Raw genomic sequence first — 16,838 nt, 5'->3', positions numbered from 1 at the left:
GCGTTGTCCTGAAATCGCACGTAAAGCACGCTCCACAGGTGGCAAATGTGTTTCAGTTGGTTTTCCATAACAAATTTTTTATTTTTCGTTCATTCTTCTCACTTGCCCCTTCATTGTTTTATTCTAAAACAAAACAAAATAAAATAAAATAAAACATTTATTTTTGTTTTATTTTTATTCCAAAATAATACAATGACCACCCAAAATAAAACAATGAATGGCCAAATGCAATTTTAACAACAGGTTGTTTAAAGCCCCAAAAATTGTTTTATTTGCCTAAAAATATGACTGCAAGCAAATCCAGATTTTAAAATATACATTTTTAAATTTATACTTTTAAATGTGGGATTTCATGACGTTTACAAAATAATGGTTGGCAAGATTGAAGAATTTTGTTTTTGTTGATATTACTCTTCACAAAAGCCGAATATAGGTAAAGAAAGGCTTTCAGCACCAAGGACAGTGACGCCCTGTTTTTAATCATCAATCTTTCAATATGTTTGCGTTTTTGTATGGTAATCCCAGCTTTTATGTCCTAATCGACACCCCTCTTAAGTCTAAGCGTGTTTTGCGAGTTTCTGCCGCTTGCTTTAAATCAGTTGTAAGTTTTGATCTCCCGTGAAGGTGGAGTTTTCTACTGCATCACATGCACTTGATGCTGCTGCCGCGCTCAGCGCCGAGGCTATTGTCCTGAAACCAGAAGGACATCAGGAGCAGGAAGCTGCAGAAAGACGCAGCCAGCGTTTTGCGACATTTTCACTCTGACTTTGAAAAAGCAGCGAATTGCCAAGAAAGATGCGTTCAACGCACAGGTGAAAGAACAGCGAACTTCTGCACAGCTGCAACTTTCTTTTAACCCCATTTCTCGTGGATTTGGTTGATGTTTTCTTTTAGGTTGTAGTTTCAGATAACCGAGAGAGACACCGCAGTTGTTGAAATCTGTTTTGGGGAAGCGATGTCTCGCAAGAAGGCAGCCAAAGGCAAAGCCCCTAACAGCAGCCCGTCAGCTGGCAGCCCAGGCGGGAAAGGCGTCGGGAAAGCTGCGAGGAGCAGCCCGAGCATTGTTCAGATGAACAGCGTGGTGCATCCCAGCAGACCCTCCATCAGCAGCAGCAACGAGTTTTATGACATCGCTTTCAAGGTGAGGTAAAACAGCAGCGCAGGTGAGATTTACTTTATGTCAGTCAGTTTGATGAAAACAATGTTATAAAGAAAAAGGGTGAGAGGCGATTTGATCATATCCTGGGTTGCCCACTTTATACAACAAATGTACACTTTTTTTGTGCTACAGATAATATGACGTTGCACACGAAGATATTGTTGCATGGTTTCATGCTTAGAGAGCACGCATGTGAGTGGAGAGCTGCCACTTCACAGAAACACAAACAGATTCACACCCACGGGTTTTCATTGTGTGCGTCAAGAACGCTTCAAGTCTGCCACCTACTTCATGTTTTTGAAGCAACTGTTTGAAGCAAGTTTGTTGCTCTTTTCGCACTACATTGCGACATTGTAACAATGAATCCACAGTTATTCGTATTAATTAAACTTTTCCACACTCTGCCACAAACTATAGACTTCAGTGCATTTGTAGGGGTGAGGGGAGAGGAGTATGTGGTAGACCAATATAAAGTTGTGACACTTCTATTTTTAATCCAAGTAAATTCTGAAAAGACTGGGTTCAATCCCATTACATCCTATAAAACATGATCTGCAGTTGAAATGTAGTTGTACATGATGCAGTCAGCACCATTATGTTATGGATAGTGTGTTCAGGCTGATGTGCAATGCTCTGCCATTTTGCATGTTGACCAAAACGTTAAACCATGGTCTTATAGCAAATACCATTGTGAGGTTTTGGCTTCATTTCAGCAACCACTTTCTTCATGTTATTCTTCAATAAAGGCCCAAATATGTAACTATCAACAGATTTTGACATTTGTTCCAAGGCACTATAGTTTTCTCTGTTAGCATTTCAGCTTTTAGTCACTAATGAATCTTGTTGAATTCAAATAATAATAATAATAATAATAAATAATGGAAAAAAAGGAGAGTGAGATCTGTTACTGTAACTGTGCATCTGCTCGGTGACCCTGTTTCTCAGTGTCCCTTCGCTCTGCTTCCTCTGTCTTTCATCTGTCTGCTTCCTCTCTGGACCCAGGAGACACTTTTGATTTCCATATCTGGGTCCCAGAGTCCCTCAGCTAACTTGATAACTGTAATCACATAAAACCTTTAATCCAATCACAGCTCTGAATGAAAACCATGTGTCTGTGACAAAGAAGCAAAGCAATGTATGTTTGTTCTGCATGCAAAGACACACTTACAGGAAGGATGCAGGGACATCCACTGTCCACAAACTCAGTCATGTGTGCACTCTTCACTGACCAAACACAGAAATACAGAGGAAGTCCAGTCTTTTCACACCCCTACATAGGATTTTTATTTTTCTGGATGTACTAATTTCTTAATATTCATGAGTTCAATATTTAGCATTACTCATCCCACCCTTCCAAATTGACTGTTCAGCTCATGTGTTTTATGCAGGTTATGCTTGTTGGTGACTCCGGAGTTGGGAAAACCTGTCTACTGGTCCGTTTCAAAGACGGGGCTTTCCTTGCCGGCAGCTTCATCTCCACAGTGGGAATCGACTTTAGGGTGAGTTCGAATCAATGGGCTGAGAAAGCAATCACAAATTCCCCCACAAGCAGTACATGTTCTTTCATATTTTTCATGTTTAGCGCTGCTAGTTAGTTAGTTAGTGAAATAGGGCCAGTCTCTAATAGGATTCTTTTTAGAGCCATTCTGTGTCCTTAAGGCACTGGAGCTTTGAGCATTTCCTGTGTCAGGAGATAGATATTGATTTCTTAAATTAGTTTGACATGTTTTACTTTTTCAGCCTATCTGGGTGATTATGGTGCCTATCATGTACCAGTTTAGTGGACACTAATGGGCAGCAGAGAGAGAATGGGTCAATTTTTTTAATGAGACTCGTAACAAAATCAGTACATCATAAATTTAGTCCAGAAGACTTTTTTTATTTTGTTTGACATAAATGCCAGAAAAAAGGCAGATTTATTCACATATAGACATCAATGACACACCTCAATAAATTAGTATGTCATTCAAAGTTAAGCTATCAAATGTTATTCTGTTCAAACAGTGAAACATTAGTTAGATACTTTGATATATTGAAAGGAACATTTTTTTGTTGTTGTTGATTTTTGACTTCAGCTGAACTAAGTGCTTCCATCCCCACCACATACAGACGTATCTATGACCTGTGTCAGAAAGGTCTCACCTTGAATAAGGAGAAAAAGAGTTGGACTGGAATGCTCTGAGGTCTTCTTTTCAGTGGAAACTATGTTTTGCAATTTATTTGAAACCAAAGGTCCAAAAGTCTGGAGGAGGAGGAGAGACCTGCAGAATTCAAGCTGCTTCAGGTTCAGTGGGTCGTTTTTATACTCAGTGATGTTTAGAGGAACCATGTCACCTGCTGGCGTCTGTCCTCTGAGTTGTTTCAACAAGTCCAAAGTCTGCACAGCCAGTAAATTTCAGAGCACTTCATGCTTCTGCTGAAAAGCCACAGGAAGATCCAGTTTTTATTTTCAGCACAATTTGGCACCTGTCGACACTGCATAAAGTATACAGCATATGCCTGTTCTTTAGCTATGGTATTGCTGTGATGTAAGCTTGCCTGACTAAAACCATATGGAGAATTTGTGGGTTACTATCAAAAGTAAGGTTAGAGACACCAGAGCCCACAATGTAAAAGATCTGAAGGCGGCTATTAATGCAAGTTGGGCTTCTTTACTATCTGTGCACAGCCACAGGCTGATTGCCTCTGTGCCAAATCACTGATGCTGTAATTCATCCAAAAGACACTCAAAGTACAGTGCATATGCTGCGCAGTACATACACAGTTTTCAGTAGATCCCTAATTCTGTTATTTTCTACGGGCTTTGTTTAATATACATTATGTAATTTGTACAAACTTAGATTTTTATTAGTTTTTGTCATAATTATCAAAATTAACACAAACACATTCTTGAAATAGGTCCCTAGTGTAGTGAATCTATATAAAATATTATTTCCTCCTTTAGATTTCATTAATTAAGTAAATTAACTTTTCAGTGGTATTTTAATTTATTTTATAGAGTATTTTTCTGTCCCATAAAAACATATTGTGCAGTGTACCCCCTGCATTATTCATTATGCAGTCTGAAAAGTCATTGGCTGCAGGTTAATGACTTGGCCTGCGGGCCTTGATCAATGTCTCTGAGCTCCTTGTGCAGACAGCAGAAATATAAGAGATATTTGGGGAAAATACCTTCTGTATTGAAAAATTTGCAAATATTTGCTTACATAGAAAAGCTAGTCTAGAGTGAAGGTTTTGTTATCCCATTACTGCTGGTTTTAAAATTGTAAATATTTATGTCTACACATGCTACAACATACTATTGCAGTTTACAAATGGAAACCAAATAACTTTTTATATGAAGAAACTTGCGTCATGACAGGCTTAAAGTTTTAAGAAACATCTGCATCTTGTGGTTGCATTTTGTCCCATCTCATACTCAGTAGGGATAAGCAGTCATTTGGCAATTGCTTGATTGAGAATTCAGTTCCAGCTCCCCGCCACCACATGTCGAAATGTCTTTGGGCAAGATACTGAGCCCCATGTTGCCCACCAGTCTGTGAATCCGTCTGTGAAAGAGCGAATGTGATCATAGCATAAAAACTGCCTGAATGGTTAAAAGACAAATTGAAACCACAGAAAAGAAAATTACATTTTGTGAAAGATTTAATATAATTTTTCTTTCCCTGAAATGGTGTCATTTATTTGTTTAATCTGTAAAACTGATTAGGAATTAAAATCTTAAGTTCTTTAAAGTCTAATAAAACCAAACCCAAGAGCTTCTGTTTCTTAACAAGAAATAAGTTTCAACACTTAATTTTACCGTTAAATAAATTTGGATAGTTTCTCTATCAACGTTTCATATGAAAATTTTATGCCTATAATTTTAAATGGAAAAATAGTAAGTATTCAGATCGTTCTTAAGCTACATATTCTTTTATTAACTTCGGATTACAATCATCAGGATCAGAAATATCATGAATTTTTTTTACCCGCTGCTTTTGACACAGCATTGAAACAGACACGAGGTGGCAGAAAAGCACCAAGTTGTTTCCCAACTTCCATTCCACTTTTTAAGAAAAAAATATGTTTTTTGTGACATAACAAAGACTAATGTCATCAGACACCAGTTTGGACCATCACATTGTTTAATGTTAAGGATAACTATGTAGAAACTGTGTTCACAGGAGGTCATTTATCCTTGCTAAACTTCAAAATCGAAACCTGACAAATATGCCATTTAAATTGATCTTCAATTGACTACAAAAAGCTACGTACCCTAACTGGCTTGTTGGAAGTTATTCTAAATTATTGGACTTTCTAAGCTGCCAACATGAAAACTTTTCCACTTTGTGAAAATGTTGACTTAGGTTTTAATGTTTAGAAACTTATATATAATCCAAGGTCCTTCCACTCTCTTCAGGCACATTTGCCACCTGTTCCTGTTGAACTAAAGTATCTGATCCTTTTGTGGTCCTGTTTGTAGGCTGGATGTGTTTGTGGGTGGATGAGCAGTTGGTTTATTTACTTATGTAACACATGGCATAACAGTAGCACATTTAAGTCCGTCTAAGGACACTAAAGACCTTCATCAGTTCTCCCTCTCCCTCTCTCTCTGTAACATTTCCATTTCTAGTTTACGACATTCACATAGAACTTAATTGGTTCAAATATACAGATGCATTATAATTACATATATGTAAACTGTAAAAGGTAGTGAGTTTGCCTGATGAGTTCAGAAACCAGGACTTTTTTAAGAAGCAGAATTTGGGTTTCGTTTTGTCTAATGGAGAGTCTGCAGAGATTGTGTGACAGGGTGTGATTGTTATTTTTACGGACGACAGTTTTGATTGTCTTTCTTGTGTGGAACAAAACACAATTTGATTTGCTTTGCACTGGGAGTTTGAACCACTTTAAAGCTGCAGCAACATCTCATGTTTCTGTCCTTTTGAATTTTACTTTCATGTTGTTTAAATCTCAACGTGTTATCAGGATTATGGAAATGCTTCAATGCATTGTTTGGCTTAAACTGAAGCAGATCTCAGTGCAGAATGCAATTTCACGTTTCATTTGTATTGATAAAAATGTGCCTTGGAATCTAATTATAGCAGAGATATCTCATTATTGCAATGTATTAATGATGAGTAACTAGGTTATTTTATGCAGTGCTTTGCCATTTATGAAAATTTTATGGTATATATGAAATTAATTAGATGCAAATTATCCTGTATAGCAGCCTAATAAATCAAACAATGGCACAAATTAATATTCTGGATAATATCTTTGGCTTGCTGAGGATTATTGGATTACCTCTGTGTATCTTCAACTCTGCACAACTCGGCTGCATGTGGAGCATTTATTTGATAACAGTAGATAAATAAAGGTTTAGTTTTCATGGTGATTCTTTTAATCATTCTGTTATGTTTCAAACCACAACACAACGTGACCTTGTAAAGTAAGTAATATAATAATGACCAGCATAAAATATAAAATTATAATTTATTATATATATATATATATATATATATATATATATATATATATATTATTTATTTATTTATTTATTTATTTATTTTTAAATGATAGAAATTAGAATATTATTTTGAAAATGATTTTTATTTTAAGTTGTCATTCTGCTTTTAGAATAGACCCGGCATTTCAATACAGGTAGCAGTGTTTTTGAATCTGAAAGAAGACTTAATTTTTCTCCCCCTACCCTTAAAATTGCTCTGCTCCTATTACAAACTCCTGTGATAATCCTAAAATCTAAGAGTTTTAATTTGGAAATACATTCAGAAGATGTTAAAAAGAAAGTTCAAGTTCCCTATAGGTTGCTTTTATTTTTAGGTTTTTGTACTGCCATATTGTCTTAGTTCCATATTCGGATAAACCTTCCAAAGAAGTTTCTGTAAAAAATTTGTTTTAAAATATCAATTATTGGCCAGTGTTGTAATGATGTGGTTGCACTATGCTTTGGACTCTCCCACACAGTGGTCAGTTGGGCCTCTACTGACTCATGTTACATAAACAGCAAGCACCAGCAAGGTTTGTTTTTTCTTTTGTATTATTTGACTGTTAACATCTGTGCTCAGGAAACACAGAAATCTTTGTTGGTACAAGGATTACAGATACAGAACATTATAAATCAAATCCAAAAATGATCAATTATACCATATATCATGATTAAAGAAGAGTCCATGTCATAGGCTTGCCCTAACACACTTTCAAAATCACTTTGAAAGACATGCATAGCCCAGGTAATTACCAAAAAATAAAAAAATTGCTGAAAATGAAAATGTCATCGTTGTCATTTTCAGACGTGTCCCTTGGACAGATGAGAAAAGTAAGACAGATGAATTAATATTGTTGTATGTGGAGAGAATAATGCGTTTTTCTGAGATATATACTTTTTCCACAGTAGCTTGTACTTATTGTTTCACTCATAAGCTGTTGCATTTTTATGATTTTGAACTTTGCTGTTTTTAGCCACGAGATTAAACCTGCCCATCATTACAATCAGTGGCTTCTCATATGCCACACTAATGACAATTTCTGACATATTTCTTAGATAAATCTGATGAACAGTTATTGCCATGAAGAGTTTTGACAATGAAAATTTCTATGTAGTTATTATCATGTCAAAAATGAAGAACATTTTATCTCAGTTTCAGCTTTTTCATGTCACTGCTTGACTGCATTGATATACTGTTTAAAACAATATTTGTAATTTCTTTCCTTACTTAATAATATGTTTCATATGCCACTTTTTCAGAAAGATTTGCACAGTAAGATTTAGTATATGTGAATTTTCAAAAAGTACTGTCTGCTTCAGATGTCACATTTTCATCTCAGTGATCATTTATCCTGGATATAGCAATATGTAGTGATGTAGACACATGTTGTCTTACATTTTGCATCAAAATACTAAAGACCTGCTACCTTAAGTAACTGCAAGGGTTTCCAACCTTGAGCAGGAGGGTGAAAGTCACTAAAATAATCTTTGAGTTTACACGAGTCTCAAAAGTACTGATTTATATAAACATTTGATGTTTAATGACCTGAATTGACAAATGTAGTGTAATGTCAAGATGAAAACTAGTAATTGAGAAAAAGCCTTTCCAAATTGACAATCTTTTATCTCTCCCTTTGGTTTCTTTTTAGTTTCGAGTCTCTTTTTGTTTGCATCCTCACCACCTTTCTTTTTTTGTCCGTGTAAACTGTGACTTGAAAATCAATCTTGAAGAACATCCTGACTTTTAAAAGTGTCCCTGATGGACAGAGTTACAAGAGCTGGACTGATTTGCCAGGGAAATACAAGCCACAGTGAAAATATGTATCACTTGGACAAGACATTTCTCACTGTTATTAAAATAAAAATATTTCTTGTTATAACGTAAAGTAGAAAAAAAATCATTGCTGACCAGAATGTGATGCAGAGTTGGTACAAGTCATGTTTTATTTGTTATGATTTATATGTTGAATATATGTTCTTTTGGCTCTTAATGTCAGAGTAACAAACTTAAAATTGCTGTCTTTTTCTGCCTCTTTTGAACCACTTACCATTTTAAAACAGAATACATGGATGACTTTAATAGTACAATTGTTTTGCATTCTGTGATTTTCAAAGCTTCCAGATCCAACCAATTCCCATGTTTATAGATCAGTCGATTCCAATTCAAGTGAAACGACCTTAGAAGATTAAATGTGTGTAAAAAATGTGAATTCACTAAATTAAGATTTTATCAGTGTCCAAATAGGGCAAAAATGACCCAAATAGAAATGCTGTAATGATTTCCAACTCAGAGAAAAGTTTCTGTTTTTACCACAAAGAACACCCTGAAACCAAGATGCTTATGCGGTATGACAATTCAACCTCAGATGTTTAGTGATTTACTGGGAGCACTGTGCATTGAAGTAGCCCATAAAAAGTCCTTGACAGGTTTAGGAGGGATGGATACCATCAGGCAAACTAACTAATGCCATCATGTTTGTAGCCGCTGGTACCAAAACAACCTTTCTTTGGATGGTTTTCCTTTTCAGCAGACAGAGTAATGAGCAGGGGTAGCAAACGGAAACCATAGTTAGCAGCTGTTTATTCTGGGTTATGCTAAACTGTCACGGTTCATGAAAAATCTAAAATCAGCTCATTAAAGGTGAAAATAAAATAACTTTTAATTCCCATACAAGAAAAAGTCCCTTCCTCCCATTAAACCTGTTTATCATACGCTGACTCTACGTGCCACTTCTTTGGCTTTATCTTCAAGGCTGATGTGTTTGAAGCCATATTTCTATTTCAATCGCAACAGAAGAGTTTGACATGTAACACACATCTCTTTTGAATCATATATTCTCTGATGTTATTTCTGCCTCCACTTAGTATGTGTGCGGAGGTGGAGGGTATGAATCAGGCAACTTCCCTCAGTGTTTTCAAAAATTTTCAAATGAGGGTGCAATTAATTTCTCTCTTTTGCATTTCAATATAGCAAGCACCATCTCCTTGCCTGAAAACAGTCTGTACAATACATAGGAAGCATTTTCACTTTTGTCTTTAAATCAACATTTGTCTGACAAAAAAGCAACTGGTTAGATTGCCCTGTTTTTCTAAGCAACTGTAATTTAAATGATGAACTGACTTTTTTTTATATTTGATTATAGAGAAAATAGAAGACAAAATATACCCTTACTCACTTAGCTCAAGCCAAATCCATCTGCATGAGATCTGTCATTGTTGTTACTGAGGGAGGTTTTTTTTTTGTTTGTTCAATAATCATGCTTACTATGTGCATACTTTAAATTAATCATGTGATTGTAGCTGAAAAAGGAGGTGACAAAATTGTGCAAGACTTGTACTTTTTTGTACTTTTTTTGTTGAAACAGGATTTGTGTATACTGATTTCGTGCCTCGCCTCTGACCCCATAATCCTCAGCCAAAAGTTCAATGGCATTATCTTATTCATAACTACAGTTATTTACAGAAGACATGGGTTTAGGGTAAAATAAATAAATAAATAAATAACAACTTGGTAACACACTGCCAAGATTAGGTCTGGTTTTGATTTTTTAAAATTGTATTTAAAAGCTATTCCCAAACATTGATCATTTAAACAAAATCTGAAATCTTTTGCATGTTTCTTTAGCTCATAGAGAACAATCGGTGTGTTTCCCATTCGTGTTAATCAGTCACACATTATTCAGCACATTTAGCAGCTGGCAGTAATCACATCCACACAAAGAAAATAAAAACAGAGATTGACAACAAAGCTAAGCAGATGTGGAAGCTGTTAATGAACCAGGGGAGGTTCAGGATGGCAGCTTTAGTGATACCAATCCCTGATTGCAGCCAGGCATTGTTCACAGTCTCTCTTACATCACTGTTGGATCATACGCTCTATGAAAACTGACAACGTCACCATGACAGCTGTTATTTTGTCTAATGGATGGAAGAGATGTGCTCACATTCATGACATTAAAGAAAACTATAAAGAGATGCGAAATATAAATATAAACCACCACAAAATATCTTTATTTTATTGTTGAAAATATTTCTTAGAAAATATTTTGTCTAGGTATCTCACATTTAAAAAAACAATTTTCAAACCAACCCCTTTGTTTAAAATTGGGGGGAAAAAGTTTTTGAAGAAGCAGTGCAGCTGAATGTCCTTTTCATACAATGTGGTTCAGAGATGCCTGGGATCGATTAAAGGGTGCATGTGTATAACATAAATGGAAGCTAAAACAAGGTGCCTTCGTATGTTAGATCAATATTGTCTGAAATAATATGGTTTCTGTAGGATCCAGACATACCAAACAAACTAGGCAGAATAATGACAGATATATTACCATCGTGCACACTCGGCAGGATGGAAAGGAAATTAGAAAAAATCTTGAAAGCTCATTGTAAGACAAAAGGAGGAAAGAGTAGCATACTGTGGTTTCCGAGTATCAGTTACAACCATTAATAATATGTGCATTTCTAGCCAATTGTTCCAAAACGTGTTCTACCATTGCAAATATGTGACCTTTGTTAAATCCTCCTGAGATCTTAATTGAAGTTAAATGCCTTAGACAGATAAGACTACTAAGTTTTGTTGTCGAGCGTCATTTCAGTCTATACTCCATTGCAGTTGGTGGCAGTAATGCACTTTTCTAACCTCTTAAAAAAAGAAGAAGAAAAAAATTAAATAAGAAGGTAAGACTATTTCCCAAGCTCTATGGTGGGAGGAACGTTATTGTGGTGAATGGCAACATAAACACTTTGAAATACAGTGTTCGTGTCTCTAAAACGGTGACATTGCTTTGACTGGCAACTGTCTGACTTAAAGTACAAACCTGGGATACACAGAAACCCAAATTCTGTGAACAAAGAGCTAGCAAGGAAGCAATAAAACAGGGACTAAGACCAAGCAAGTGCAACTAATGACTGCAACTCAGAGTAGCATGAAAAAACATATAATATATTAGAGCAAACTGCAAAGAATCTTAATTCTAAGGAATGAAATGAAACAAAGTCCCAAAGTTTATGATAATCAATGGCTTAAATGAAAGATCCCTTCCTCTACATGCTCTGATCTTGTGAAATGGTGCAGGAGCCGACTATTTTCTGTTTTTCTGGCCCAAAGGGTCCCGTACAAAGACCCCAAGGATCATACGTACCCCTTGTGATCTGTCTTCAGTGAGTTATTACAAACATATATTTTTGTGTAACTTTCCCTTGAAGCTCCATCCATATAATGTTTTGTGAGATTCAACTATTAACTTGACCTCAGATTTTCTAGAAGAACTAAACAAAAAGTGACCCACAGACAAATAGACCTGTTGATTGGAATCAGGCGTGCTATATTTCTTTATTTGACTTCCTGCTGTTTCTTGATTGATTGATACCTACAGGGAGATGCAAAACATCTCCTTAACTAATTCTACCACCAAATTGTCTCACTTTTGCTGTACTGTTGCATTGTAAAGGTTTCTGATCATTTGCTTGGCATTTTAGTTTTTCCTGCCAAAATCGATATTACTTGACTAATTTTTACCCAGTTCATGGTTATAGTATGGGAAGGAACACACCTTGATCAGAACAATTATGCTATAGATAGAATGAGAAAATTGAAAAAAGGTTTCAAATTAATGTATCAAATGCAAACGTTTACATACATTAGCTATTACACAAAAAAACATGCATGTTAAGTAAGATCATCTCACTAAATTGCCCTTGTTTGTGATCATATTTGTGCATGATGGTGCTAACTTCTTTTTGCATTTTACTACTCTGACTTATTAAATCTGTCTGCTAATCAAGACAGTATTACTCAGAGATGGGGCTAATCATTAATTGCAGCATATGTGGTACTGATTCAGATATGCAAAACATACTCAAGCTGAAGGACTGAGCCTCCGTTCTTTGTGCTGCTGACTCATAAGCCTGTTCATCCTCAGTGATTGCACTCTAAAATGGAATAAATAAAGACAATCAAAGTCTGTAGCACTCAGGTTGTGTTCATCAGTTTAAGTTTTTGTTTGTGTGCATACTTGCACACCCCAAACACTCACTGTAGGCTGCTTTTGTTCATCAACATCACCTGATATGGGTGCACTGGGTGCATTATTACATGCTGAACTGTCTGTGACTAGTTAAATTGGCTTTATTATGTGAAATATGAGGTCACCATCTTCAGATGATTTTGAGAGGCTGACTCATGCAACAAGTGGATATTAGTCATTGCTTGGCTGCTGCCACTCTCTTAGAAATTAGATTTTCTTTGTTTACGCTTGTTTTTAATGATATTTCTGCTTTATGGTTGTTGAATCTTGTCCTTGGTTTCCTTTGTGTTCAAAAATACAAGAGCAAGGTTCTGCTGTGATGAGGACCTTAATTATATTTACAACAAAAACATCCAATTTTTGCTTCTTTTATCAGAGGCTGATGTAGGACCTTATACTGCAAGGGGATAATAAGATACACAAATCTTTTCTTTATCAGAACTTTATAATATGTGGACTTAACTGTAGATGCTGAGAAAGTGATCCATTTCTTAATGCTTTAAAAAAATACTTTGTCTAAAAAAATTGACATCATAAAAATGTCCTTTTTTTAATAAAAATTAAATTTGTTTTATTTATTTCTTTATTTCTTTTAATTGTGTTGGCTAAGGCTTACTGATAATGGAAACTCTTAAGTGAAGGTCTTAGAAGATGTGAATGTTACATAATTTAAATGTAAAGTGTAGAATTCCGAAAAGTTTGTTCATTTCTATGCAGTTAGTACTTTGTTGGGTTTCTTTTTGCATGTATTACTGCATCAATGCAGCATGAGATGGAGGGTATCAGCTCCGATGTCATTTTTGTTATTGTTGGCTCTCTACTGTCTCTCATTCTCCTTTTGACAGTCCAACAAATATTTTCTATGGGGTTCAAGTCAGTCTAGTTTGCCTGCCAGTACCAGTAGCATTGTGGTCATGGAACCAGTTTTAGGTGCCTTTGGTAGTATGGACGAATTCCAAATGAAATCAGTCTCTCCATCACGTTTTTCAGTATAAGGAAGCATAAAGCGGCCTAAAATTTCCTGGTTGTGCTCACTTTCTTAACCTTTTCAGGTTTACCCTCCTGCCTGGACATTTGTGCAACCTACTGACCCAGACCATTTAGAGGCTCAGGAAACCTTTGTAGTTGTTTTGAATTAATATCTGATTAGACCGTGACACCATGAGTACCCAATATGTAAGTTTATCACATCATTGGACTCACTAATGTTCTCTCATAAACCTTTGAGTCCTTGACAACACTGCTGTATTTACACTGACATTACCTTACATGCAAGTGGACTCTATTGGAGAAAATGTAGAAAAGTTCAAGGAGTTTGTAATACATTTAATTGGTACTATTAATCTGTTCAGTGACTGTTAAATTGTATTTCATAACGATTTTAGAGTGTCCTGAGGAGAGTGAATACAGACAAGCAGACTGAGATGCAGCAAGAGGATGAAACTCACTTTTCATCTTGACTTTTGAACATTTTTCTTTGAAATCGTATGTCATTGTTAATGTCACTGCCCATCCAGTCATAGCCTCACTGATCTTGTACTTTTTTCTGTTGTGCTTAATGAAAAGATGGCTGACTGGGCTCTCTGTTACACTCTCTGCTGCCTGCTTTCCTGAGTGGGTGCAGATAAAAAAGCGAGCATAATCATACTATGTTGCACTGCCTCTTAAAATTTTGCTTAGTTTATTGAACAATGAATTAAACCAAAATATACTGCCATTTCCCACTGCAAAAGAGAAATGGTTCCTTTATGAAGACCTATCTTGCAATGCTTTTATGAGTCTCCGCCTTCACTAAATTGAAGGATCAGATGTTTGTTTGCATTACCAATAGAGGTGTCTGTTATTAATGATGAGCAGCTTTACCACCTGCTGCTCTAATGTCACTGGAATCTAGAGAGGTGAGCGCCGAGGAGCGCTTTGAATATTTAATGATGGATTGAAATACTTTAGTGTTGACTATTGGGGAAAAATAAAGTGATATTGAAAAAATGTTTTCAATTACAATGCAAGAATTGTGATTACTTAAAGATATTGGGATGCTTTTAGTTTTGTTATTCTAATATGCAGATGTGCAAGAGGGTTAGTTTTTAGGAGCTTGTCAATATGGTTTGAGTTTAGCTATTCATGAGCCTCCATCTGTGGAAGCAGGGTACGTTGACTGAGACAAATAGATAAATCGTGACACCTGTAACAATCCCTAGTTTGTGTTTTCTTTACACTTATTATCCAGAATAGCATGCACATTTGAGAGTTGGAGTTTCAACAACCAGCTATATTTCACAGCATGGCCCCGCCGCCTCATACGATTATTCACCATCGCACTTGGCCGCAGCACAAACACATACTCAGAGCCATAATGCCATTTCCATTTTTATCAGCACTCCTTGTGAAATGTCATAAAGACAAACATTGAAAGAGTCCAGGCTGGCTCTTACTGCATTCAGATGAGTAATGACTGCATGATAGATTCCCCAAAACTGCTAGAGTCTGACCTCCCTCAGGGATTGCCTCGATCACAGTGAGTCTCTGCGTTGGTGTGAGCGTTTTGCTGCAGGTTACAGGTGGAGGATCAAACCCAAACCAGAAGCTTTCCTGAAATATGAAAATGCAGGGATGGTAAGAAAGTAGTCAACCAGTCAATTTAGCTCACCTTGTAAAATATTGAAATATAATATTTGAGTTAAATTCAAATCATCTCTTTTTTTGGACAGGGGTCGGGGATGAAATCCTAACATATTACACAGCCATGCATTAATGCAAAAATCCTCTTTCCAATGTCATTATGGTTTTTTTTATAATTATTATTATCTTGCTGCCATCCTCTGCAATTGAATGGAGAAGAGGTTATTTTTTGCAGCACTGCAGTTTCAATTCTAAAAGGACCCAAACGCCCTTCACTCTTTCAATTAGTCTGGCTTCAGCCTCACCTGGCCACCCAAGTGAGAAAATCAATAAAAGTGAAAGCTGCCCCTATTACACTGACTGCAGGTATTGCTGTGGTTTGGAAAAGCAGGGCTTCAGTCAGAAATGAAGAAAAACTTCACCTCAGAGTTCAAGTTCTCAGATGAAACCTTATTTGTTCTTTCTGGCTTCATGAAGCTCTGCTCTCCAATGAATTTCCAGGATTTTGGTCAAATCATTTTTCCCGGAATTTTTTTTCAGCATCAATAGATTTATCCCTTGAGAAATGTAGGTTAGACTATATGTAAATGTGATGTAGTGTGATTTATTATGATCTTAAAACATGTCTGGTACTTTACAACTCAAATATTTGTAAAGTATTTAATCTTGTAGTTTGAAGAGACAAAGTAGTTATTCCCATACCATAACTAAGTGATTAATTTTCCTACAAAATGTGTGACTAACACCTTAACTTAGCACTTGCTTGATTTTACACAAAAGAATGTGTCATTTTAGGGTGATTTGAATATTTATTGGTTATTATATATTTTTAAGTCAGGTCAATAGTTCACAGAATGTTAAACCAAAAAGTTTAAAAGATGCAATGATAGTTGTAGATGTATTTTGCTGTTATAAAGTCAAGAAACACACTGCCTGTGTTTTTGTTCCTAATTTCGAAGGAATCGACAAATAATTTTGTCAATATAGATTGATAAAATTTTCACTGCATATTTTTGCAAATGTGCTCTTATCCATTTCAATGCAGAGTTGTGAAGTGGGAAAAAATATATATATATTTGCTTCTCAAAATCTTTGACAAGCAGAAAATTTCTTGCATGGCACCATGGAACATAATCTGGCTCAGTCAAAAGATGATCTTTATAAAATATTTATTTTTATGGATGTTAAACTGTATTATTTAAAGTTGAACCACAATTTTTAAGCCCGGGCTGGTAAAATGTGTTTCTCTGACACAGACAGGACTGTTATGTGACTGACTACTTCAGTGCAGTGTGTTTGCACAGTATGTCAGTGTGTGTTAGACATGGCAGCTGGGTACTGGGTTTACCACCCTGTCTCACAGTACTTCCATCCCACATCTGTTCTCCAGTTTATTGCCCTCGTGAGTTGATTTATGACTTGTGTGTAGAGTGCGGATAGCGTCATTCACTAGAAGTAAAGACATTGTGAAACAGCCTTGGACGGACGTTTTTGTACGATTCTTATCAGCACTAATAATTTGTCACATATCGAGGCTTTC

General features: G+C 36.0%; 1 protein-coding gene across 2 annotated transcripts in view; it reads left to right on the top strand.

Moving 5' to 3' along the window:
- The first annotated feature begins 461 nt into the window (after window positions 1–461).
- LOC122821784 (ras-related protein Rab-26-like) overlaps window positions 462–16,838 on the top strand; it is a 37,377-nt gene continuing 21,000 nt past the window's right edge. Inside the window, exons 1-3 of one of the 2 annotated variants that reach the window (XM_044099992.1) lie at window positions 625–812; window positions 895–1,141; window positions 2,548–2,658. In XM_044099992.1, coding sequence (XP_043955927.1) covers window positions 956–1,141; window positions 2,548–2,658 — 297 coding nt within the window. In that variant the 5' untranslated portion in view covers window positions 625–812; window positions 895–955. Of the gene's footprint in view, window positions 1,142–2,547; window positions 2,659–16,838 lie in introns of both variants that reach the window. The other variant, XM_044099993.1, reaches the window with a different exon arrangement.

Source organism: Gambusia affinis, linkage group LG19 (genome assembly GCF_019740435.1).
Source record: "Gambusia affinis linkage group LG19, SWU_Gaff_1.0, whole genome shotgun sequence".
Lineage (NCBI taxonomy): Eukaryota > Metazoa > Chordata > Actinopteri > Cyprinodontiformes > Poeciliidae > Gambusia > Gambusia affinis.
This window is presented reverse-complemented; position numbering and strand designations above follow the sequence as displayed.